A 26,879-nucleotide genomic window follows, 5' to 3' on the forward strand; every position below is an offset into this window, starting at 1 on the left:
AAATGTCTGTGAAATTCTTTCAAAATGCTACTCCTCCTACAGTTTTGGTCTGATTTCAATATAACTTGGCACACAAGTAGACTACACTAAGATACATAATTCTGTGTTTCGGTTTTTGATTTCGATGAACGGTGTTGCTGTGGTTACTAAAAATAGAAATTTCTGTGAAATTCTTTCAAAATGCTACTTCTCCTACAGTTTTGGTCTGATTTCAATATTTATTGGCACACAAGTAGACTACACTAAGATACATAATTCTATATATTGGTTTTTGATTTCGATGAACGGTGTTGCCGTGGTTACTAAAAATAGAAATTTCTGTAAAATTCTTTCAAAATGCTACTCCTTCTACAGTTTTAATCTGATTTCAATTTAACTTGGCACACAAGTAGACTACACTAAGATACATAATTCTATATATCGGTTTTTGATTTCGATGTACGCTGTTGACGTGGTTACTTAAAATAGAAATGTCTGTGAAATTCTTTCAAAATGCTACTCCTCCTACAGTTTTGGTCTGATTTCAATATAACTTGGCACACAAGTAGACTACACTAAGATACATAATTCTGTGTATCGGTTTTTGATTTCGATGAACGGTGTTGCCGTGGTTACTAAAAATGGAAATTTCTGTGAAATTCTTTCAAAATGCTACTTCTCCTACAGTTTTGGTCTGATTTCAATATAACTTGACACACAAGTAGAACACACTAAGGTACATAAATCTATTTATCAGTTTTTGATTTCGATGAACTGTGTTGACGTGCTTCTAAAAATAGAAATTTCTGTGAAATTCTTTCAAAATGCTACTCCTCCTACAGTTTTGGTCTGATTTCAATGTCACTTGTCACACAAGTAGACTACACTAAGATACATAATTCTGTATATCGGTTTTTGATTTCGATGAATGGTGTTGCTGTGGTTACTGAAAATAGAAATTTCTGTGAAATTATTTCAAAATGCTACACCTCCTACAGTTTTGGTCTGATTTCAATATAACTTGGCACACAAGTAGACTACACTAAGGTACATAATTCTTTATATAGTTTTTCACTTCAATGAACGGTGTTGCCACGGTTACTAAAAATAGAAATTTCTTTTTAATACTCTCAAAATGCTACTCCAAATACAGTTTTAGTCTGATTATAATGTAATGTGGCATGCAAGTAGACTACACTAAAACATAAAGAGACTTAATCAAGGATCATTTTTCTATTAATTGCTGTTGAAAAGTTTCAATTCCCAACTGCCTAAGTACTTTTCTCTTCTTTTGCTATAAGTACAAACCAGTAGAGCTTCAGTCTCGACAGAGACTTCTGGTCTATTTCAGAGCAGTAGCTAGAGCCTGCAGTAACCTTGTAGCTCCAGACAAGAGAACGAGCGATGCAGTGGATGTCCGACAGGAACTAGATCTACGGATAGGTAGGATTTAGGAACTAGATCTACGGATAGGTAGGAATTAGGAACTAGATCTGTGGATAGGTAGGGCATAATGTAAAATACAGAACTAAGGGAGTTACACAGACTAACTACATAGTTTTTTAGGTCACCTGAGTAAACTCAGGTGACATATTGCTATCTGTTTTCGTCCATCGTGGTACGTCGGTCGTAAACTTTTGAACATTTTTAGCTTCTTCTCTGGAACCACTGAACCAATTTCAACCAAATTTGGTGTACAGCATTTATGGGCAAAGGGGGACAAAATTTGTGAATTTCATGGTCCCTGTCTCCCTGGGCTTGAGGAGTGGGGCCAAAACCACTAAAATTAATGCAATCTTTAAAAATCTTCTTTACTTCTGGACATCATGCAGTCAAACTGTTCGCATGATTTTAATCAGCATTTAGTCCTCTACAAAAATTGTGAAATTCATGACCCCTGGTGAGGGGTTCTGGTGTTAGGTTGGGGCTATATACATGTATATCATATAGTAAAAGTGCATTATTTCTTTGAAAGTCTTCTCCTCTGCTCCTGGGTATAAACAAACTAACCAAGTACAAAGTTATGATGACCAAGAGTGCCTCTTCAAAAATTGTGAATTTTATGGCCCCAGGGTCAGGGGTTCTGGTGTTAGGGTGGGGCTCTATTGATTATATACATGCAGTGAAAATACATTAATTCTTTGAAAATCTTCTTCTCTGCTCCTGGGTATTAAACAAACTTACTATGTACATAGTTGTGATTAACAAGAGTGCATCTTCCAAAATTGTGAATTTTATGGCCCCAGGGTCAGGGGTTCAGGTGTTTGGGGGGGGGGTGGCTCTATTGATTATATACTGTAGATCACTAAATTTTAGAGTCACCTTATTTTCGCGAGATAGTCATTAACTCTTGATTAGCGAGACAAAATTTTCGCGATTGTGGTTATTGCGCGTAATTACGCGAAAATAAAGTTCTCGCGAATAAAGAGTGATTTACAGTAGTGAAAATGCATTAATTCTTCAAAATTCTTCCCCTCTGAAAATAAATTAATGCTTTGAAATTTGCTCTTTGGTATTAATCAACCATTTTTGATGAAATAAAAATTATAAAATTTCCAAAATTTTGAAATATGTGCCCCCAATGTCAGTGATTCATGTGGGGTCGGGTGCACAACTGGTTATAAAGTTGAAATGCATTTTCTCTTTGTTACTCTGATCTACCTCTAGGTATTAAGTAATTAGAGTAAGCCTGCTAAGTATAAGATTATGATAAGCAATGATGACTCTTTCAAAATTGTGAATTTCATGGCCTCTGGTTTAAAACACGAACCAAATTCAATTGTTGGAAAGTTGTTGCATGATACTCAGGTGACCTATAAGATATATCATTGACTGGTGACCTTAACCTTGTGATAAGACCTTGACAAATCCTTTTGATTTTATGTTATAGCCAAAACAATTTTTTGAAATGTCAAGAGATAGAAAAGCTTAATTAAAAGTTATATCTTCTTTGGAAAAATAATTATTAAAAGGATATATTGATAGAATGTTTGCTGAGAGCAACCAAAATCCCTTTGTTGTATCCACAATTTAAGACCAATATCAGAAAGATTTTCAACTGGGGTCAATAAAAAAATAAAGGAATGTTATTCCTTGCTATCACATCAAGCTTGACAAGTTTGTACTTGTTTAAATGATCTTTTTGTATTTAGAACTGGAGTGTAAACATCACTTATATAGAATTCTGGTATATGTATCGTTTTCCCCATTTTATCTTCCACCCTTTCTTCAGCTTGTAAATGAAATTGTAAATATTGTCTGGTGGTTTGAAAGCCATTGCATTATTTACATTAGGGTATTAACTGATGACTTTACAATGTTATAAAATAACAACAGTCAGAAATACTGACACCAGAGACACTTTATGTAGGTGCAGCCTTCACCAGGTTTCAGACAATGAGGTTACAGAAGATTTTCCCTGAGGCTCTAGCAGAGAAGTTGATCAGTTACGGAAGCTGTCAGTTTCCCACCCTCGGCTTTGTGGTGGAGCGATATAAACAGGTCCAGGCATTTATACCAGAACCATTCTGGAAAATTAAAGGTGAACTAATGTTTTCAGTTTAATATATAAGGAAAAAAACCCCATTTTTTTCAATGAATTCAACATCAGTTTAGTTTCATTCTTGATTAATAGGCATAAAACCACCATGTTACAATTTACATCTGAAAGTTTACTTTACACAGTTGAACTTTGGTATCTTGAACTCTGATATCCTGAATTTTATGTCAAAATGGTTTTTTTAAACAAAAAGTAAATATTCTGTTACAGTAACACATATCTTCGATGAAGCCACAAAGTGTGAATTTTCATGGAAAAGGTAATATACAGTTTACAAATAAAGTAACAGTTTGTTGACTGTTTGAATAAAGGAAGTTTTCATTGGAATATGCAATGTTTCAATTTTGTTTTTCTTGCAGAAATCGTTTATTTGATCACAATGCCTGCCTGATCCTCTATGAACAATGTATTGAGGTAAAAAAAATACAAAAAGAAAATATGCAAGATCCATGATTTGAATCAATTTTCACATCATACATGTAAAAATCTCATTCTTTTCTATTATTTGTTGAATGAAGAACCCTGAAGCCAAAGTAATTGAGGTGAAATGTAAACCAAAAAGTAAATGGAGACCAGTTCCATTGGATACTGTGGTATGTGAATGTCTTTACCTAGGTTTCTTTATGGATTGGCAAATAATCAATTTTATACTTTAAATTTAATTCTCTAATGAATTATTAGCCAAACTTGACATTGAGATATATGTAAAAGAAACAAGAAATATGTCATCACACGGAATTAGTTTTTGTAGCAGTTTTGTAATGACCATTTTTTAATAGTTGTCAGCTTTGTTGTAGCAGTCTTTTTTAAAAACAAAGTTTACCAGTAAAAGTTAGCTAATGAATTATTATAGGAAATGGAGAAGCTGGCTTCCAGAAAATTAAGGTTGAGTGCCAAGGAGACCATGAGGATAGCAGAGAATCTCTATACCAAAGGTTTTATCAGCTACCCACGAACAGAAACTAACATGTTCCCCAAAGACCTTGACCTGGCAGGGCTAATACAGGAACAGTCCAGGGATCCAAACTGGGGAGGTAGAGCTTTATTTGTAGGAAAACAAAATATGTACAGTGCACATATTAAAATTAATGATATGTATCTCAAGTGAAATGTACCTTAAAGGTTGACTTTGTGATAGAATTTTTGACAATGGCAAATAGGATAAGTGCATGGATAAAGGTTATATGTAATGTCAATTCTTCTGAGTGTACTTTTAAAATCAAGTATGTTTTGTTTAAAAACCTCTAAGCTGTGAGAGTATATTTTAGGATTTGCCAGTGGGATTTTGCAAGATAGACCAAACCCTAGGAATGGAAACAAAACAGATCAGGCTCACCCTCCCATACACCCCATCAAGTATACAGACACCCTACAGGTAAACTTACAGACCCTCCCCTTAAAGTATGTATATAGGTAAATAATTACCTACAGACCAGACTCACCCTCCCATACACTCTATCAAGTATACAGACATCCTACAGGTAAACTTAGAGACCCTCCCCATAAAGTATGTATATAGGTAAATAATTACCTACAGACCAGACTCACCCTCCCATACACCTCATCAAGTATACAGACATCCTACAGGTAAATCTAGAGACCCTCCCCATAAAGTATGTACAGTATATAGGTAAATAATTACCTACAGACCAGACTCACCCTCCCATACACCCCATCAAGTTATACAGACATCCTACAGGTAAATCTAGAGTCAAGATGTATCCCACGTATACCCTCCATGTAGTATATAAGTAAATAGTAATAACCTACAGAACCCTGTCCATTCTTTCAAGTCTCAAGACACACTAACTGTAAATGTTGCATTGATTACTTATTGATTGAAACCCCCTCACCCTCTAATCCCTGTGCAATACACAATCAATGGTTAATATTAATTATGTACTGATCTCTATCACACTTTTAAAATTCCTCATGAAACATGAAAAAGACTTGGTAGGATTCACGTCAGTGGGACTCTTAGATTATTAAATTTTTAAGAGAGTGTGTGACCCTCAAGGTCTTTGGCTTCTCAACTCATCATTCAGTTTCTTTGATTTATTTATCAAAATTTAACACATGCTGTGAATAAAAAGCCTTATTGGCATGTACACATACATTTACAAGTTTTTTACAGTAATGAACAATGTTTCAGGGCAATGATGCCAGATTGTATGAGTTTATTGTCCGCCATTTCTTAGCCACTTGCTCTAAAGATGCCCAGGGACAAGAGACAACCGTTACCATAGATATTGCAGAGGAAAAGGTAATAGTTTTGTGCTTCTTAAGTACATTTACGTATTTTTGCTGTTAACAAGTCTTACAAGAAATGAGTAAAAATGTGGTATAATTATAGATTTCTACACATACAATTGTACATTGCAAGAAGCATTGGGAATTGCAGTTAAAAATATTGTATATTTGTTGCTGAGAAATGAGTAAGTTGTTGTGTGGAAGACTTTTGGATTTATAATTCTTGATTTATTTTTTCAGTTTTCAGCCCAGGGTTTGATGATAACAGCCAGGAATTATCTGGATGTTTATCCTTATGATCTTGATTTATTTTTCAGTTTTCAGCCCAGGGTTTGATGATAACAGCCAGGAATTATCTGGATGTTTATCCTTATGATCTTGACTTATTTTTCAGTTTTCAGCCCAGGGTTTGATGATAACAGCCAGGAATTATCTGGATGTTTATCCTTATGACAAATGGAATGCCAAGGTAAACATCACCATTTAATACTAGAACAGCACGCTATTCATTCTGTTTTATGGAGCATTGATAGTTCCATTATTTTAGGTCGTCAGAGTCATTCCCACTCACCTGACTTATCTCTATCTGCTCCTGCCTGTAATTGTAATGTCCATAAAATAATGAACATTTTATCTTCTTGTATGAAAGTGCTGGATGTTTATCCTTATGACAAATGGAATTTCAACATAACTAGAAAAATTTGTGATGTGTGATTTCACTGTATGGCATTGATCTTGCTCCATTGTTTTTAGGCCATCAGGGGGGGTTGGTCCTTGTCAGTAAAATATTGAACATTTTTGAAATTCATGTTCAACCAAAATTTTGTGTGCTGCATCTGTGAATAAAGTTGCAAACATTTTGAAAAGAATGCTTTTATTTAAAATGTGTTTTATTTTTAAAACTTTTTTTTTTTATCACTTTTAAGTATTTTCTCGATTTCTTGCATATTTTTGGGGAGACCTTGTGGAAGGAAAACAATTTTTGAAAGTTGCAGTGAAAATGAAAATTTTCTTGCAAATTATTAAACTTTTGGTTTTAGAGGCAAAGGAATAATCTTGTGAAGAAAGTGCACACTTTGTCCTGTATTATGTTTACTGGATTTGTGATTTAATATATAAAAATAATTTGGCAATAATGATTTCTGGTCAATTTCTTATGATTGAATTTGCCTATATGTAATATTTCAGACAATACCAGTGTACCAGGAGGGTGAGGTTTTTGAGCCCAATGCTATAGATGTAAGTGTGAACATTGTTATTGTACATGTACCATCAAACAAAGTTGTGAGAAGATATCATTAAGAAAGAAAAGCTAGAGGCTCTTGCTTGATAGAATGATGGAAAGATGTTTATGAAAAAATATTTAGACCGTTCAAGACTTAAATCCAAGGTCTTTAATCAAGGTCAGAGAATTGCTACTGTAAAATAGACCATAACTTAGTACAATGTAGTGAAAGAGATCTGATAACATCCCTGAATATCTTATGGTATGTTTTGACTTTTAAAATACATTTAGAAATGATTAAGGAATCAAACATGAAAAATTCTTGCATGTGCAGAATCTTCAATCTTATATACCATATATACTTGCCAATAAGTTGGTTTTTTTGGAGTTAAATATTGGTCCAAAATTTTACATCCGACTTCAAGGCGAGTCATAAAGAGATTGGTATTTTTCTGGACAGTGAAATATAGCATTTTATATATATTTCCAATGATTATTAAAGAACAAAGTCTATATATGTATAATCATTTATGCATTCAAAAATTATACAAAAGGTACAATTATTTGCTTATTTTAATAATTTTACAAGTGTGCATTACGTATTTGTTTAATGATTTAAAATTAAATATCCGCGTTATTTCAAAACAATATTAAAGGAAACTGGATAAAAATAGTGTATTTATTTAAAATGTCAAACGATTCTGGCAAAAAGTTATACCTACTTACATGTATAAGCGTTTCAAAGGCAAATCCCTCCAAATTAACCTAAAAAAAAGACAACCAACTTATAGGCGGACTGACTTATAGGCCAGTATATATAATATGTATTTAAAAGATATATTTATTTTTCTTTGACAGATGTTATTCAGTGAAACCTCACCACCCCCACTGCTGACAGAAGCCGATCTTATCGCATTAATGGAAAAACATGGGATAGGTTCATATTTACACTAATCAATCTAGAGAAAATACTATATTTCTTACAAGTATCATAATTTTAAATTAACCAAAGCCAAAGGCCTCAATGTGAGTTATCTGATCAAAACTTGTCTGTCTTTGGCATTAGCATAAACTTTTTACATTTAAAGTCCTGACTAGTCATATACATGTATAATATGTAATGTAGGAAGAAATCTTTAAGATTAGTCATTAGTCATATTTACATGTATATGGAAGCATCCTCAGGTAGTTAGTACTAGTTACTAAAGTAGATTCAAGTTTCATAAATCATAACTCCCATGGATAAGGAAGCCTCCTTAAGTAGTGTAGACTTTGTAAATCATGGTCTCCAGGTTTGAAAATCTTGCTGATGTAGAACAGTAAGGCCCTATTGACTCAGGTGAGGGTTGTAGTCCATGGGCCTCTTGTATGAATGTTTTTGTATGTTCTTGATGCAAAGTTTTTTACTTGTACTGAATAATTAGGAACTGATGCAACTCATGCTGAGCACATAGAAACAATCAAGACCAGAATGTACGTGGGATTGAACCAGGATAGTCGCTTTGTTCCTGGCCAGCTGGGGATGGGGTTAGTAGAGGGTAAGGTCACTACAATAATCAGTGCTTAAAAGATGATGAACTTGTGGAAGTTGTACTATACATTGTAAAAAAAGCCTAATATATTACCTGTATATTGAATGGAATTACTTTGTAAGAAACACTGACATTTTCCTTGTAAAACAACTGTCTATAATTGCAGGCTATGATGCCATGGGGTATGAGATGTCCAAACCTCATCTACGTTCTGAATTAGAGGCAGACCTGAAGAGGTATTAGTATCTTTTAATTAAATGCTATATCTGCTGGGTTCATTTCTAAATGTGAAATGCTCTATGTTTATTTCAGTCAAATGATGTTCTGCTTTTTAGCTCACCTGAGCTTTTCTGATCACATTTTGTCCGTCGTCCGTCCGTCCAGCTGTCCGTCCGTCTGTAAACTTTTCACATTTTCGACTTCTCAAGAACCACTGGGCCAATTTTGACCAAACTAGGTACAAAGCATCCTTGGGTAAAGGGAAATTTAAATTGTTAAAATGAAGGGACATATTGGAAGGGGAGATAATCAAGAAAAGACAAAAATAGGGTGGGGTCATTAAAAAATCTTCTTATCAAGAACCACTGGGCCAGTAAAGCTGAAACTTATGTGGAAGCATCCTGGGGTAGTGTAGATTCTAAATTGTTCAAATCATGAACCTTATAAAGCAACAATGGGGAATCAAAGTTTTATATAGAAATATATAGGAAAAATCTTTGAAAATCTTCTTCTCAAGAACCACTGGGCCAGAAAAGCTGAAACTTATATGGAAGCATCCTGGTATAGTGTAGATTCTAAATTGTTCAAATCATGACCCCCGGTTGAAGGGCGGGGCCACAATGGGGAATCAAAGTTTTACATAGAAATATATAGGAAAAATCTTTGAAAAACTTCTTCTCAAGAACCACTGGGCCAGAAAAGCTGAAACTTATGTGGAAGCATCCTGCTATAGTGTAGATTCTAAATTGTTCAAATTATGACCCCCGGGGGCAGGGCGGGGTCACAATAGGGAATCACAGTTTTACATTGAAAATATATAGGAAAAATTTTTAAAGATCTTCTTCTCAAGAATCACCCGGCCAGAAAAGCTAAAAATTGTTTGGAAGCATCCTGGGGTAGTGTAGATTCTAAATTGTTCAAATAATGACCCCCGGATATAGGGCGGGGCCACAATGGGGAATCAAATTTTAACATAGAAATATATAGGAAAAATCTTTGAAAAGCTTCTTCTATGAACACTGGGCCAGAAAAGCTGAAACTTATGTGGAAGCATCCTGGTATAGTGTAAAAATTACACAAATCATGACCCCCAGGGGAAGGGCGGGGCCAAAATGGGGTATCAAAGTTTTACATAGAAATATATAGGAAAAATCTTTGAAAATCTTATTCAAGAACCACTGGGCCAGAAAAGCTGAAACTGTATGTGGAGCATCCTGGTATAATTTTCTAAATTGTTCAAATAATGACACCCGGGGGAAGGGCGGGGCCACAATGGGGAATCAAAGTTTTATATAGAAATATATAGGAAAAATCTTTGAAAATTTAAATTGATGAACCACTGGGCCAGAAAAAAACATATGTAAGCATTCTGGGGTAGTGTAAAACTAAATTGCTAGGAATCATACCCCCGGGGGAAGGCGGGGCCGGAATGTAGTTTTACATAGAAATATATAGGAAAAATCTTTGAAAATCTTCATCAGGAACCACTGGGCCAAAAAATTTAATATATATTTTTTAAGGATCATGGGGTAGTGTAGATAACAAAAAAATAAAATCATAAGTGGGTAGGGTGGGGATGCATTATGTAAAAAAAACAAGGGTGAAATCTGGTAATTGAACAGAATGTAACTGTTTGTTGGGATGTGGCCCATGGGCCTCTTGTTGGAGTTCCAGCATGTTTTTCATATACATTTACATGTAACATGTAAATCTAAACATTCAAGTAGAAATTACATTTAATATTCATGTACTGGAGTGAAAAAAAGACATAAAATACTGATAAATATTTACAATTAATTCCAGAATTTGTGAGGGAAAGAAGGACAAAAATGGTAAGTACATGTTTATTAAATTTTATATTTCAAAAACCGTGGAAATTATCCTTCATAGATTTGTAAATCTTATTTAAGAATCCTGTGAAATCATTTTAATCAGGAGTTTAAGTGTTTGGCAGGCAGTGGTGTTTAGTATTGTATTTTCTAGTTATTATAAGGGGGGTATTTATTGTTGGCCAGTGGTGCTGAATCCTCTGTTTTGAGTTTTTTTCTGTTTTATCATTGACCAGTGATGATGAGTCCTGTATTCTGAAATTATCTGTTTTATCTTTGACCAGCGGTGTTGAGGCCTCTATTTTGAGTTTTATTTTGTTTTATTGTTGAGCAGTGGTGTTGAGCCAGCAGGTGACTAAGTATAAGGAGGTGTTTAAGGTTGCGTGTGAGCAGGCCCTGAAGATTGACCAGGCCCTGGCTCAGTACCTGGGGGAGGCCCGAGACCTACCTGTGGAGGAGGGTCAGTACACACAGATTGTTAAATAGCTCTAGAGACCTTAGTCAAAAGATATCAAACATTTATATAGGGTCAAATATACAGCTTCAGATTGTGATACACCGTGTTTTGTTGATTTTAGCCCTTGACATACTTGCCTCAGTTCCTGTTAAGAAATGTGCCAGCTGTGGAATGGATATGACACTGAAGACCAGGAAAACTGGAGGGTAAAAAATTACACAAATTCAGTTTGGAGAAAAGCATTTATTACTGCATGTATAATTCAAACAGTTTATTCAAGAAGCTTGTGTGTAAAGTAACAGTGATTTATTTTTCCTTGACAGATTTTACATTGGCTGCATGGGATTTCCATCGTGTCGCTCAGCTATCTGGTTACCTAACTTTGTTCTGGATGCCAGTGTTAGTGATGTCAAATGTGAAAATGTGAGTCCATGAGTATCCTTCTGAAAGTTCTATGTAAACATTTCTCTTCTTCTTACACAGTGTGTATCCTAAGTTTCAATTTTTTACAGCACCCTCCGTTTTGTTCATGTCTCTTAATAAATTTCAGTGTCAAGCCCAGCTGATGAATTTTAAATTCAAGATGGGTTCTGTACCTCCAATGTTACCACTACAGTGAGTTCAGTACAAGTTTCTTAAATTAAATAACTGTATTGCGTTAAGTGAAAAAAATGTTTTAAATAATAAATATTTACATTACACATGTATTTTGCATATAAAGTGTGTGGAAATCTATGGCATTCAAAACACCATCACGAAAGGGGGTTCAAATGGTTAAAGCATGCACTTTATTTTGATGTCACAAACGTTGAACGCCAAGGAAGTGCCATAAGTGAAAATAAAAAAAATCACGCTCAAATTCACCAGAAGCTGTTACATTGGCTCTTTCAAGAACAATAACTTACACTAAGGGTACGAGTAATACATAAATTTTCAAATATAAATCACATTTGCAGTCAAGGCAGAGAGTTTAAAAAAATGTAAATATAAGCAATGAATCATTTTTGTTTGAAAGATTTAGTCTCATACATGTAACTGCAACAGTGTGTGCAAACAAATTTTCACAACGTGCTATTATAAACATGCGTTTCTCAGTTTGTTTGCACACACCGTTGCAGTTATGAGACTATATCTTTCAAAAAATAATGATTTATTGCTTAAATGTAGTAATATAATACCTTTATCCATATATTAACATCTATACATTTATAATACTCTATTTCATGTGGTGAAGAACCAAGATTGATTTGCCACATTGTCAGGCAGACCTTGTTTTTCCAGATAGTTGAGTTTAAATTATAAGTTAAAATTTGGTTCCAAAGGCTATCAGGTAAAATGTATAGAATTTGACAGCAAGATTACCACCTTTATACGGGGTACATCAGGTGTTGTAGGGGAATATATTTTGTCTGTTTTATGTTTATCAGATACACTGGATGTGTCGCTGGTTGTGACAACTTACTCTCAGAATCCCTACAAATTAACAATTTTGGTAAGTTAATCAGAATCTGTGATTCTTTACAAATGAACAGGGTAAGTTTACTCAGAATTTCTACAATTTAAAAATACATGTATAAGTTACATGGATACTCTACAAAATAAGAATGTAAGTTACACTAACTCTACAAATTAACAATATATTAAGTACATGTATGTTACACAGAATCTACAAATTTTTTAACAATTTACATGAAAGTGAGCAATAAAGATTCTATGATATTTTACAAGTGCATGTATGTAGAAGCAATTAAACATTTCCTTCGTACATTTCAGCTTTCTATGAAATTTATATGCATAAAAATATTTTGACAGGTGAAAATAGAGGAGGAAACAATTCTTTTGGAGAAAGTGGAGGGGGAGGGTAAGTTTAGCTTAGAACAATTTGTAAGTTTTAATAGAACCTATATTGGGCTACAAAAAATTGAAATTCTGGTTCACAGACCCGCTCGCATCCGTTTTGAGGTAATTGTATTGCTAAAAAAAATGTATTTTTTGGTAAAATATAAAGTTGTTATTGTTACACAAAATCTAAAAAAATTTTTTTAACAATTTACATGTAAGTTTAGTATTCAAATATCATTTCCGGTAGTCATTTTCAAAGAGATTTTGGCTAATTCGTTTGAAAATACATTCGAAGACATTGCCTATGATGTCCACAGGCTGATAAGCAATGGATAATGCAGAACATTTGATCAGACATGGAAAGTATATTGTGATTAAAAAAAATATCTTTACAGGAAAATTAAAATTAAAAAAATACCTCCCTCATCTACCGATACTTTATTACCAATAAAATGATAAATAAAATGCCTCCCTCCTGCATCTGTTTTGGAGAAAATTGGCCTGAGAATTAAATTTAAGTAGCCTCGATTTACTCATTTATAATCAGATTCTAGAGTATCTTTGTACTCGTACATTTATCCCTGTAGGTCTGAATTTGAGAGAAACTCCAATGTCAACTGCAACTGTGGAAAACCTGCTAAAATGTAAGTTTGACTCTCTCTTCTCTATGATATCTTCAGTTCTTTGTGACATTGTCCTTGTACCCAGTAGAAATTTGATTTATTGCTTTAATGTGTAGGTTGACAGTAAATAAAGATGGCCCCAATAAAGGTCGGACATTTTATGCCTGCACCAATCCCAGAGATCAAAGCTGTAACTTTTTCCAGTGGGGAGATGAAATCACGGAGGCAGGCAATAACAGAACTGGTGAATAATGGCTTTGTAACTTAATGTCAAATTTTGTTTCTTTAAAAACTTTTGCAGCATTAATCATCCTTAAAATATGTATTACAAATTAAGGTATTTCTGAACATTAAAAAAAACAAACTAAAAGATTTTTACGAAAATTAGCTATCATTTTAATGTATAAAAAACTTTGTTCAATTCCTATTATATGTTTCATATTATTGATATATTTCATACATGTGTATTATTGATAACATAATAATTCAGATTATTTTCTGCATGCTACATTAAAAATATACATGTAATATACTCTGACTTGGACCTTCACTTCTATTTAGCTCCACCGTTTAGGTCTGATGCTCCGAGCTCTCAGCGAGTTCCCTTGGTAACAGTTCAGCCATTCAATAGACAGACAAACAATGAAGACGATGGACAGGACATTGTGTGTAACTGTGGGACGAGTGCAATCCTCCTAACTGTCAGAAAGGAGGGGCCCAATCAAGGTAGTCATAACACTATTACTTAAATGTAAGAAAGGAGGGCCCCAATCAAGGTACCTCCCAGTCCCCTAATCATTTGTTACTGAGAAATCATGATAAAACTGTCAGATAAAAGGTATCCTACTTGCTAGGATAAGGAATAATTAATATGTCCTTCTAGATATTCAGGATAATTGAGGTGAATGTAATACAATTCTAATATCAATCAATTTATCAGTGATAATAAATTTCTAGTGAAATAGACCTGAGATAATTAAGTTTATGCTACTGGATACAGTAAAATGTGTTAAATATTGTGAAGTCTTGGGATCAGTTGATTTTTTCGGTGGGTCAAAAATGTGTTAGAGGGCTCGGCAAGCCTCGCCCTCTATCACGTTTTCTTATCCACACCCAGATATCGCCTATATTTCAAGACAGTATTAAATCATGTATTTTAAATATATATCTGTAAAACAAATTCGGTAAAGTATAAGTCATTGTAGTCCATAGTCTGTAGATACATGTATATCTCTCTTAGTTGCCATGGGGGTAAGGAGTCTTGATAAGGGAAAAAAATTAATAGTTTCTCAGGCACTGCCACATCACTTCAAAAATTTTCGCTTTGACCAATTTTATTAACATTTTGAAAAGGAAATAATTTAATTTATTAATTTTTTAATAATTATTTTATGCATTGAATTTCAAATAAATTTTTTATTGACATTATTTAGAGTTTATTACATATTAATCTATATTTAATGTAAAAGAACATAAATTAAGAATCAGTTGATGTCATCATTTTGTTGAATGACTGACATGAAGAAAGCTTCCCATACAAAAAAATGCCTGTCGCATTGAATTTTTGGCCTGACAAACAATAACTTTTTTTTTTTTTTTGTAAAAGACAATTATCCATTCTATGAATTACATTGTTAAATGTGTTTTCTAGGGAGACAGTTTTACAAATGTGGAGGATCCAATTGTAACTTCTTCCTGTGGGCGGACCAATCTCAGGACCAATCATCAGAAAACAACAGGAGGCCCCAAGGAGGGGGAGGAGGGGGGTAAGACAGGGGGCATTCAGCATTTGAATAAAAAGTTTCTGTTTATAGGACTTCTTATGAAAATGAAGATTCTTATGCTTATGAAGATTTTCATTATGTTGTAGGTTCAATAATCAAAGTTCAGACATGGAGATGAATTGCAATTGTGGAACTCCGGCTAGACTGTAAGTTATCTATAGCAGAATTGTTCATGTTTGTGAGATAGGCTTAGTGTTTTTTTTGTTTTTTTTGTTTGTTTTTTTACGTGTAGTTCATCTTTTGCTAAAATATTTTTATGCTTCACCATGAATATAGCTGGGCATATAGTGTTTGTCATGTCTTCCTTTCACTTCTCTGTCTGACTGTTTGTCAAATTTACACTTGGATCAATTTCAGTGGAAATGATCAAGATATTTTAGCCTACATCCATACATTGATACATATGATAAAAGCTGTTAAACTCTTTCAATTATTCTCTTTGAGCACACAGGAGAAATAATGAATTAAAAAGTGAAGAACTATAATTTCAGGTTAAGAGTGGTTAAAGATGGACCTAACAAGGACCGAGAATTTTTCTCCTGTTCCAAACCAAGAGGCCAAGGCTGTGATTTCTTCCAGTGGGCAGATATTACAAGTACGTTGGAGTATTTATGACTTTTATGTCAACTGATTACTCTGTACTTATCCTTGATACTTAATTGAAATTTAATTATTATGAATATGTAAAGTACTTACATAAGTAAATACAGTGTAAAATAATTTTGAAAGCCCCCTAATTTTCTGTTGACAGATGAAAACAGAAGTGATGGTGGAGGTTTAGGTGGTACAGGGTATGTATTGAGATTCTTTTGATCAATGAGCTCTATAGGCTAATCATAAGCTGGGCTTTAGGGTTGTATCTTTTATTTTTGTCTCGTATTTGTAGGTTTCAGACTGGTGGAAATTCAGAAGTTTGTTGTAACTGCGGAAATCCTGCCAAAATGTAAGTTAGGTTTATATCAGTGTTGTAGGGTTTTAATGGCTCATGTCTGTATAAAAAGTGTGTATGGAATGTTTTTACTTGTATTTGTCTTCCATCTCCACATGCGTTTTTCTGACCCTCTTTGTATTAAGCTCAGTATTTTAAGAAAAACTGAGTGACTATGAAATATCTGTAAAAAAATTCAATGAAAAATAACATTTTGGTTGAATATCTCACTGTCAAGATTTTTCATTTCCTACATGTGCAGAAACATCATTTTAGATGTGCTATTTTCTGCAGGTTGACAGTAAATAAGGAGGGCCCCAATAAAGGCCGTACATTTTATGCCTGTGCCAAACCCAGAGAACAGAGCTGTAAATTCTTCCAGTGGGGAGACGAAAATCCAGAGGGAGGCAACACAGGCTCATGTAAGTTATTAAGCCATATAATGTATATGTAACCAGCAGACCGGCTTACTCTTCTAGATCTAATTTACCCTGTAATTTTTGTACAATTTTTGACCCCCCAATTTTGCTTGATGATTTAAGTGCCATATCTCTTTATTTCCCTATTTACACCAATTTTAGTTAAGAAAAGTTGGAGCTTTAAAGACATATGATTGATAGAAAATTTTTGTGTAATGCCCCTGCTCAGATGTGAATATACAATTATCATGTTAATATACATGCCAAGTTCAGTTAGGGGCAGATGCACGGATAAATAGGAAGTTGTCATCAGATTCATATAAAAATAAATCCAATCATATGGCATGCCTAAATAAAGTATGTGCTTAAATTTCAAGCCTCTGTAATGATTAGTTGCTGAGAAAACTGTGACAAAAATTGTTATGTTTGAAATGGACAGACGCATGGATAAACAGGAAGTTGAGTAGACATCAAATGTCAATAAAAATGAATCCCAACATATGCCATGCCTCAACAAAGATTGTACTAAAATTTCAAGCATCTGTGATGAGTAGTTACTGAGAAAACTGTGACTAAAATTTGTTATGTATGAAACAGCCAGATGCACAGATAAGCAGGTAGTTGACATCAGATTTAAACAAAAGTGTATCCCACCATATGGCATGTCTCATAGAAGATTGTGTTAAAATTTCAAGCATCTGCGATGAGTAGTTGCTGAGAAAACTGCAACGAAAATTTTTTATGGACTGACATACGGACACACACACACAGACAGACACACAAGGGTAAAACAGTATACCCCCCTCTCCTTCGGAGCAGGGGTATAAAAATGTGTCTGTGACCGCTGAGTGCTTTGCTTAGCAGTTCTCATTGTGGTCACCACCTCTATGAAAAGGGGTTTGTAATGTGTGTGGAAGTACTTACATGTGTGTGATAATAATGAAAATGTGATGTTATAGATGTTGGTGGTGGTGGTAAGAAGAGAACATCGTCTGATCTTGGCAGCAGTGGTACCACTCCCACCAGGAAGCGGGCCGCCAGAAAGTGTGGGCTGTGTGGAGAGGAGGGTGAGTAATCTCCCTTTATACCATGTAAAACTGTCAATAGATAATGTATAATGAGCACTTGTTAGTTTTAACCTGTTGGCTTTCGTGTGAAGGTCTTTTATACATGTAGTACAACATTTATATACACATTTGCATAAAAAAAGTTGTCCATTTTCCATTTATCTGTCTGTCTTTGTGTAAACAATTAGCCAAAATGATACTCCTCTTCACAGGTTTAACTTTAATTATTATATATTTTCTTTTCAGGTCATACAAAAAGAACATGTCCTCACAAATAATACCTGAGTTTTAGTGAACAAAAAGACGTCTGTGATAAAGTGTATTAACATTTGTTATATTTTTTTTTATGTTAAAATGTGTTCTTTCTTGTTATTTTATGTTATACATCATGTTGTGAAAACAGAGATGGTTTGCAGAATTAAAAAATCCAATAGAATTTTCTTTTCTTTTATGTACAAGTAACTGTGATGAATGTTGGTTGTTTTGCATCCTTTGAATGAGGACTTGCAACTCTAAGCCTCTACTTTGCTGTGGCCATTGAGCAGTGAGGGTTCTCTATCGTGTTAGTATCTACTGGGATGGGGTCCTCAGTACCCCCTTGCTTGTCGTAAAAGGCGACTAAATGGGGCGGTCCTTCGGATGAGACCGTAAAAACCGAGGCCCCGTGTCACAGCAGGTGTGGCACGATAAAGATCCCTCCCTGCTCAATGGCCCTGAGTGCCGAGCATAGGCCTAAATTTGCAGCCCTTCACCGGCAATGGTGACGTCTCCATATCAGTGAAATATTCTGGAGAGGGACGTTAAACAGTATACAATCAATCAATCAATCTACTGGGATGGGGTTCATACAGTCTCATTCAAAGCTCTGCATGTCCTGCATTCGGATTCAAATGCAGGATAATAGTTATTCTGCAACTCTATAGAGCAAACAAGGGCTTTAATGGTTGTGAATTATCAGATTTATCCCATGTGCAAAGAATGAGCTTTAGGACATTTTCATGTGGGCCAAAATATTTTGACATAAGCCTAACCTCTTAATTGTAAAATGAAAACCAAAGATCTAGGTCCAGATTGCTCACCTAAGTCAATAAGGCCCTGCTGTTCTTAGCAGATTTTTTTCTCCTATATATTTCTGATTAGAATTTTTATGCCCCCCTCGAAGAAGGGAGGGCATATTCCTTTGCTGCTGCCTGTCGGTCAACCATCAGTTTCTGTTCAGCTTCACAGAGATTGCACATTTTTGAAATTTGGTATCCAGATTTATCATAAGAATATATCTAGGTCAACTTCTGTTTTGGGTATGATGAAGCCATTTTAAACAGAGTTATGCCCCTTGGACTTGGAAAAATTCCAATTATTTGCAGTTCCCGTTCATTCTCTTTGCAGAGGTTGCACATATTGAAATGAAATTTGGTATACAGATTTATCATAAGTATATCTAGGACGAGTTCTGTTTTGGGTATGATTGACACATTTTGAACAGAGTTATGCCCCTTGGACTTAGAAAAATTCCAATTATTTGCAGTTCCCACTCATTTTCTTTGCAGAGGTTAGACCTACTGAGATGAAATTTGGTATACAGATTTACCCGGTATGAACGTCATGGCCTCTGGAAAGAATATCTAGGTCAAGTACTGTTTTGAATACGATGGAGCCATTTTGACAGAGTTATGCCCCTTGGACTTAGAAAAAATCCAATTATTTTGGGGAGGGGGCATGTTTAACAAACATCTCGTTATTTCCTGTTGGGACCCTACCATATATTACGGTGGGGACGTAATAGGGAACGCAAATTTTACTTTCAAATATAAAAAAAATTAGAGGTTCTGTGTGAATTCTCAAAATTTGGTCTCATTTTGACTCCTTTGAAATAAGATGGGTTAAAAAAAAAAGTCATGGGAATATAGGGAATGACTTGTGAGTGTTAGTGACCATAGGCCACATCTTCCATCTTCCAGAGACTTGCAAGACAGACAGATGTTAACATTTTCTTGCTTCACAGTGTATGAGTGCATAAAGTCATATAACTACTAACCAAAGAGAGCTAAATGTATAAGAAAGTTGTCGTTGAGTCCATCCATATCTAAAGCCATGTAACTTATTCACTGATCAGACTGATTTTGATAAAATTCCTGGCCCTGTCCTACTTCACTAAGGTATTAAAAAAGAACAATCAATTGGTAAACTATTTTTAACTGTAAAATGCTAAAATAATTCAGAGATAATTAATAAATAAAACAAATCTAAAAAGTTGATGTATACATGTACACCAGTCACAATCACAGTACAACACATTTACACAAGAGCTGATGAGAGTACATGCATACAATGACTATGTTTTATCACAGGAAATATTTCACTGCAGCAGGCCGGCTATTTCTTCCTACTGACTTGACCTTTGAGTTGCTTTAATTCATTCTCATGATAATGTGACACTGCTGTAGCTTCTGCTAACTGTAAAACATAAACAAAAAGTAATTCATTTAACTAGTATTTTAAGTGTTTCTTTAGTGAAGGTAAAGATATAACTCCAGGTTTTGTTTATCATTTCTTGAGCATGATTTTTCAAAATTCTTGATACAATATGAGTATGTTAATCTAAAGCAAACTTACCATGTCTAGGAGAACATCTATTTTTAATTTAAGGAGGTTGTTTTCCTCGGACAGAAGTTGGTTTTGTTTGCGCAGTTTCATGACCTCTTTATGACTAGCTCCCCCTGGACCACTCTCTGCAAAAATGATAGTTAATGGAGTGGCATTAATTTTTAATTAATAGGGAAAGTCCTGCACCTTAGAAACTTTGAAGACTTTAGAGATTACAAAGCACGACTCATAATTTTTGGAAGTGCATAGTTAAGCATATTTTTACCTGTAATCAGTGATACTAGCTTCTCAATAAGTTCAATTTAAGAATACATAAAATCATACCTGCCATCCACATTCCATTTTCAAACTGAATCTCGCTTCCTCCTAGTTTTAGTTTGACTGGTCCGACCTCGGGACCGAATTCCTCGCGAGTCTGAGTGGCATCAAGATGGAGGTTGGAGAGAGAATGGGCTCTCCTGGGAGGAGTCTTCTTGGGAGAAAACTTGTTTCCGAATAATGACAGTGGCATTTCTGTGATCTGTTTGCAAATAATTAGAATATGAAATTATCAACACTTTTGATAGACATTAAAACCATATTTTATGGGTGCTGTATACTGCTGCTAGTCTCCCTACTTTAAATACAGTCTTTAGTAATTATTAAAATGTTCATATTTAACAAACGTACTACAGTACATATTAAAATAAATTACAAATGATCCACAAATTGATTATAATTTTATTTTATAATTTGAAGAAAATGCATAACTATGTATATAATATTTGCATATTGTGTGATATGCATTTTTATTAACTTATTGATAACATTGCTAATATTTAAAATTATTAAATAAAAATATTTTTTTCATGTCTTGAATAACATAGAAAGACTTAATTTTATGGAGACCAATGTATTCTTTTTCTCTTAGTATGATGTGTGTGCACAATGCAGTGCAAAGTAGACTGTCGATGATCAATGATCAAATGAATCAGAATTAATTCAAACATTATTTCTGATTTCTTCAGAATGTTACAAGCATCTTTATCAAAGGGTGGCTACCAATGTGTGAAGTTTTGCTTCATGTACCTTATTTATAAAGTGAGGAAATACATGTGCACTAACAATTGTTTGACCAAAAAAAGTAACACAGTGGGAATTAATACATTTTGCATGAAGTTGGTGTCAGATCAACAAGGATAAGCCCCTTTCATTTATCATTCAATTTTTAGAAAGAAAAGAAATATCTTATATTTTATTTTTTCTATAGTATCTATAATGTTGCTGTTAACATTTAAACATTTTATTTGAATTGATAATACTTTTCATTTTTACATTGATTCAATAAAGCCCACTGAATTTGCAATTGACATCTATACTTTATGATAGATGTGATAACTTTTCTATCATCAAGTTACATCAACTTCCCTTATTTATGTAACTATACATCATTATCACTTCTATTAAGAGTTTGTGTTTCCTAGTTGATTCGATTTGCAAAAGTATGTTCTACTGATGAACTATTTTAACAAGGCAGGTTATTGACAAATAATTTGATGATACATGTACAAGGACATCAAGAATCTCACTTTTCAAAGTCAAAATTCAAGAAGTCCATTGGTCAATACAATGACCTTGTATGCCAATAAATAATCTGTTAATATAATAAAAGAACAATCATTTCCAACTGATTTTACAATATCAATGCTTTCAAAATATTAATGTTTGATTGATTGATAGTAAGTTGTTTTATGTCCATTTGAGAATTTTTCAATCATAGACATCATCATAATATGCCAGTGAAGGGCTTCATATTTAGACCATTTAGCAGTGATGGATCTCTATCATCCCAATGCCTCACATTTTAAGGTCTCATCAGAATGATCCGTAACTTCTTTCCAAAGTGCCGGGTACTTGGCAAAGGAACAGTTGATGCTTATTTCAGTTGCAATTGAGGATCTCATGCTCAACCTTCCAATCATGGAGTAAGGTCTCTAGCTCTCTACCATATTTTCAATGTTTGAGATACTGAAGATCAACTAAATTTTGTCCAACTGATTTTATTGATGTAGGATTGGGATGTTTAGACTGGTGTAATGAAATTTATTTACAATATATGACCAACACTCACAGCTGATTATTTAAAAAAGAGGTCAATTTTCAAATAGACAGTACAATTAAGAAGCAGAAATAATAATCAAGGACTTATACTTGTGATTGGAGAAAATAGATCAAGTATAAAACATTCTACCCATTGTACAGTCTTCTGCATAACTGGGGAATTAAAAAAATATATTTACCGGTATATATCAACAAAATCTGAAAAATCGGTGAGCTTGCTAAATGTGTTATATCTTATAACTATATCTTATATCGTATTGTTTGGTAATACTTGGCATAAAACTGAAAATACATTATGTCTTTAAGTCAAAAATTAATATTTTACACACCTGTTACCATTTGTTTCTACCTGTTTTGATTTACAGCGCCATCTGGGATGGGAAGTTGTTAAATCGTTCTCTGAAAAGTCGATAAGAGGTTCAATACATTATTAAATGAGAATTACCATTGAATTTTCAATTTCCATTGAATTTGCAGATGAGAAAAAAAATCTTACTTTACCATCAAGGATTTTTTCCATAGGAAGACGATATCGAGAATTGATCCTCACACTGGATACGAATAATATAAGAACGCATGCACGTCCAAATAAACAAAGTGAGAGTGATTTATGACTGAATTTGAAGGTATGACAAAATTATTCTTTGAGTGAGTTGTGATCAATGATATTTTTCATTGTTTGTTCAACATCGTCGTTATTTCACTTAGTTTCTGGCACTGCTGTCGTTGAAACCAAGATTCTCTATGAATTGATTACCTTCTGTATTGTGTCAAGTTGAGTTCAGTCAGTTCCTGGTTTATGTACACAGATAAACGCTTATAATGTGTAATATAAAAAAAATCTAACATTTCTTGATATATTGTATAAAGAAGTCCTAGAATTGTTGGTCTTCTCATTTTTAATAAAATTAAAATAAAATTTTTAATATAAACAGATTCCTTTAAAAATGTAAAATAAGTAATAATTTAAATAAACCAGTTTTACATTTTATGAAGTGGACTTTATTACATATAACTTATTAATCAACCATTTTTTCTATTGGCAATGTATACAATGTGATAAGATTCAGACCAAAATCTAGGTAGGAGCCTTGAAATTAATATTTAAAAAAAGATACCCCCCCCCCCCAAAAAAAAGGAAAGAAAGTATAAAATATTCACAAAAATCATTAATGTCAACATTAAAGGATAAAAACATAATTTTACCAAATTTCAAATAGACAAATGAAAACATATGGTACTCTTAGCCAAATTTCATCCATGATTTGATTATCTTAAAAACATAATTTTACTAAATTTCAAATAGACAAATGAAAACATATGGTACTCTTAGCCAAATTTCATCCATGATTTGATTATCTCTTTGTATAAATGAAAAGCAACGTTAGTCATACACGATTACAATAGTGGTGTATCTCTTAGAATTAAAGCTTCAGAACTGTAGCATGGTTTTATATATTAGTCTTTGACCAGAATGCTACAGATACTGTTAAATGCCAATAAAGTGCAATTTAGGGCACAAGATTGGGAATTTCTCCATTTTTCAGCATTTGTCAATCAACTATCTTTCACTCCCTAATTCTAGACTCAATCCTTAACCAACCTGTTTATTTTATTCACTTCCCAATCCTTTATAATCATCTCTACAGACCAGTAAACTTGTTTGTTTTGAATTTTTTGTAAGATGATTGAAAATTCAAATCAAGCAAGTTTATAAAGCTACACTGTTCTGCAGCTATTATTACTAATACCATAACAGGGATATAGCAACAGGCTTTTGTTAATGATGGTTTTGTGTCCAGGGTCTGTCATTTCTAGTTTTGTTAAGTTGTACTATTAAGCTAGAGCTCTGTTAAATATCAAAATTCAAACAATTCAAAATATTACTATTTTGGGTAAGTCTTGCTTTTAAATATGAAGGCCCAGTAGGACAGTAAAAGTGCTGAGTTGACCATGCAGTAGACATTTAACTTGATTTAAGGTGGTAACCTGAGTGACCATTGAAAAAAAAATCTAGCCCTTATGCTGTCATATTGCATTAAGGTCTCCATCTGTAGTTACTGCATTTATTAATTTCACATTATACTCTATAGCATCTTTCTGCATTACAATATGGACAGTACTTTTAAGCAAGCAGAGCAAATGATGTAATCAATTGAATTTCATTTCATGACACAGAGTTGGTTCTGGTTCTTGTCTTTTTCTCTTTTTCGATCCTCATTTTTGCAAAATTCTAAATTTGAAGTTATGATTGAAGTTGAGAGGCAGGTGTTTGGTATTTGACATTTATATTACATAGATTTATAAGCATATGACACTGTATACTATACAGTTGACACTGTATACATTTACTATACACATTTATTATACAGATTGAAATGCTATGAAAGTACTCTGTGATCTGTATACCAAAAAAAAAAGATCAGAATATTAATAGACTGACAATTTTAGTAAAGACTATTCAACTTCATTATTGTTCATTTAGCTTTGAGTGTGTTGAGGTCTGGGGAATCATATTTCTATTTCATTGTCAGATTTTAATTTATGAGATAAATGCTACTGTAGATTCCTTATTTTTCTTGAGTACATTTATATTGGGAATGGACTCTTCAACGTCAAATCGCAAGAATAATAATTCGCGAATGGACGGTTGGTCTAAAGATTTTAAATAGATTTCAGCACCTTAAAAATAAAGACGAGTAATTTTATTTCGCGTGTAGTGCTTCTCGCGAAATTACGCGATAATTATTTAATTCTACATGTATATTTAGGATTTTACAGTGTTATATCAGTCTTGCTATCAGTGGATTTTTTTTCTTTGAAGGCATTTGCCTGAACTTTAATGCATATAGTAACAAATCAATATCTGAACACCCTTAGATTTATTGTCCCCCGCTTGAAAAGTGGGGGATATTAATTTGGGTTTGTCCGTCCGTCCGTCCGTCCGTCCGTCCGTCCGTCCGTCCGTCTTTCTTTCTGTCTGTAACGCTTTCGTTTCCACACGATATCTCGAGAACTCTTTGAGCTTTTGCAATGAAATTTAGCATAGCAACTCCCTATGGACTAAAGAAGACCCCTATTGATTTTGAGATCAAAAGGTCAAAGGTCAAGGTCATAAATAAGCAAATTCTGTCTGTTAAAACACTTTCGTTTCCACACGATATCTCGAGAACCATTTGAGCTATCGCAATGAAATTTTACATAACAACTCCCTGTGGCCTAAAGAAGACCCCTATTGATTTTGAGGTCAAAAGGTCAAAGTTCAAGGTCGTAAATTTATACATTCTGTCTGTGTGTAACACTATCATTTCCGGGCGATATTTCAAGAAGATTTTGAGCTTATGCAATGTAATTTTATACCAAAACTCCCTAGGACGTCTCTCGCCCCTCTCAAAGTGCCCCGCCCCGTTTGTTTTATTAGTATTTATAGTATTACATGTCGCTATTTTTAGCGCAGGGGCATGAGGAGAGTTATTGCGTATAAAACAGGTTCTCGGCGGACTTTATGTTCTTATTACATCTATTATAACTGTTTAATAGAGGCTAAATAAATCAAACACCATGGATTGTGTAAAATTCTGAGAATACCGAACATGAAAACATGAATATATACATGTATGTGACTTCAGTTCTGCATATACTTCACTCCCTGTAAAGCGACTCCGTGGTGTAGTGGTTATGTCTCTCGCTTCAAATGTGAGAGGTCCCGGGATCGAATCTCAGTCAAACCTTCCTTTTTTTTTTTTAAATACTTTTTTTTTTACTAAATGATAGTATTCAGCATGTGAAATGAAAAATTTATGAGGTTATAAAATCATCATTACAGTGTGATAAATATTCCATATAAAAAAAATCTTCTATACACATAATAAAGAATAAGCAATCAGATCTTTATATGCATATTGACATACATGTATTTTATTTCCTTCAGTATACATGTATACATTTAATAATTCTACAAATTCAGTCAGGGGGAGCCGACTTTTTCCTTAAGCGGGGGACACGAATTCTCTGAATTAGCTTGTTTAATATTTCATGATACTGTCAAACAGGCAACACATGTGTTCCCTGTCTCTTTGCCACAGATAAAATCTTAATTCTTTTTTGTGTACCAGATAGAATTCCATTAGATTAAATGACAACCAGGAAGTCTAAGTGTAGAATTATCATGCACTAGGTAAACACAAACCGGGTAACCCTATACTGACTGTGACAGTTAGGGACCCATACTATCAGCATTTTATTCTGTAGAGAAATCAGCTTCTCAAGGAAACGCATTTGATTAAGTTCTGAAATCTTCCTCCTAACCAAACAGATTCTTATGATAAAAGCAGTTTTCAAAGACATCCTTGTTTAATCATAAATATTTAAAAAATGGCATTCTAGATAACAAGGAGAGAATACACTCTGGATTAGAAAGAATCAGCATGTGTTGATCCGATGACCTGAGGGAATGGCTGGA

The 26,879-nt window shown here is 33.8% G+C and overlaps 2 protein-coding genes across 2 annotated transcripts in view; one reads left to right on the forward strand and one right to left on the reverse strand.

Moving 5' to 3' along the window:
* LOC134276718 (DNA topoisomerase 3-alpha-like) overlaps positions 1–26,879 on the forward strand; it is a 52,209-nt gene that overhangs the window by 5,901 nt on the left and 19,429 nt on the right. Inside the window, exons 6-35 of the mRNA XM_062758989.1 lie at positions 1,331–1,422; positions 3,350–3,520; positions 3,749–3,797; positions 3,898–3,952; positions 4,057–4,131; positions 4,392–4,572; positions 4,807–4,913; positions 5,691–5,801; positions 6,183–6,257; positions 6,977–7,027; positions 7,872–7,950; positions 8,438–8,551; positions 8,712–8,781; positions 10,568–10,596; positions 10,928–11,053; positions 11,172–11,256; positions 11,374–11,473; positions 11,601–11,665; positions 12,478–12,542; positions 12,863–12,911; positions 13,480–13,536; positions 13,632–13,759; positions 14,077–14,241; positions 15,167–15,281; positions 15,386–15,445; positions 15,791–15,894; positions 16,051–16,090; positions 16,186–16,242; positions 16,522–16,649; positions 17,606–17,713. Of these exons, the coding sequence (XP_062614973.1) occupies positions 1,331–1,422; positions 3,350–3,520; positions 3,749–3,797; positions 3,898–3,952; positions 4,057–4,131; positions 4,392–4,572; positions 4,807–4,913; positions 5,691–5,801; positions 6,183–6,257; positions 6,977–7,027; positions 7,872–7,950; positions 8,438–8,551; positions 8,712–8,781; positions 10,568–10,596; positions 10,928–11,053; positions 11,172–11,256; positions 11,374–11,473; positions 11,601–11,665; positions 12,478–12,542; positions 12,863–12,911; positions 13,480–13,536; positions 13,632–13,759; positions 14,077–14,241; positions 15,167–15,281; positions 15,386–15,445; positions 15,791–15,894; positions 16,051–16,090; positions 16,186–16,242; positions 16,522–16,649; positions 17,606–17,713 (2,711 nt within the window). The remainder of the gene's footprint in view (positions 1–1,330; positions 1,423–3,349; positions 3,521–3,748; positions 3,798–3,897; positions 3,953–4,056; positions 4,132–4,391; positions 4,573–4,806; positions 4,914–5,690; positions 5,802–6,182; positions 6,258–6,976; positions 7,028–7,871; positions 7,951–8,437; positions 8,552–8,711; positions 8,782–10,567; positions 10,597–10,927; positions 11,054–11,171; positions 11,257–11,373; positions 11,474–11,600; positions 11,666–12,477; positions 12,543–12,862; positions 12,912–13,479; positions 13,537–13,631; positions 13,760–14,076; positions 14,242–15,166; positions 15,282–15,385; positions 15,446–15,790; positions 15,895–16,050; positions 16,091–16,185; positions 16,243–16,521; positions 16,650–17,605; positions 17,714–26,879) is intronic.
* Positions 19,887–22,810, reverse strand: LOC134276711 (protein chibby homolog 1-like). Its single transcript, XM_062758972.1, has 4 exons — positions 22,755–22,810; positions 20,642–20,842; positions 20,327–20,442; positions 19,887–20,167 (listed from the first exon to the last, which is right to left on the reverse strand). Exons 2-4 carry the CDS (start codon positions 20,826–20,828, stop codon positions 20,087–20,089), a joined length of 384 nt encoding a protein of 127 aa, XP_062614956.1. The 5' UTR covers positions 20,829–20,842; positions 22,755–22,810; the 3' UTR covers positions 19,887–20,086.

Source organism: Saccostrea cucullata, unplaced genomic scaffold (genome assembly GCF_032062105.1).
Source record: "Saccostrea cucullata isolate Sc308-1 unplaced genomic scaffold, CSIRO_AGI_Scuc_v1 ctg869, whole genome shotgun sequence".
Taxonomy (NCBI): Eukaryota; Metazoa; Mollusca; class Bivalvia; order Ostreida; family Ostreidae; genus Saccostrea; species Saccostrea cuccullata.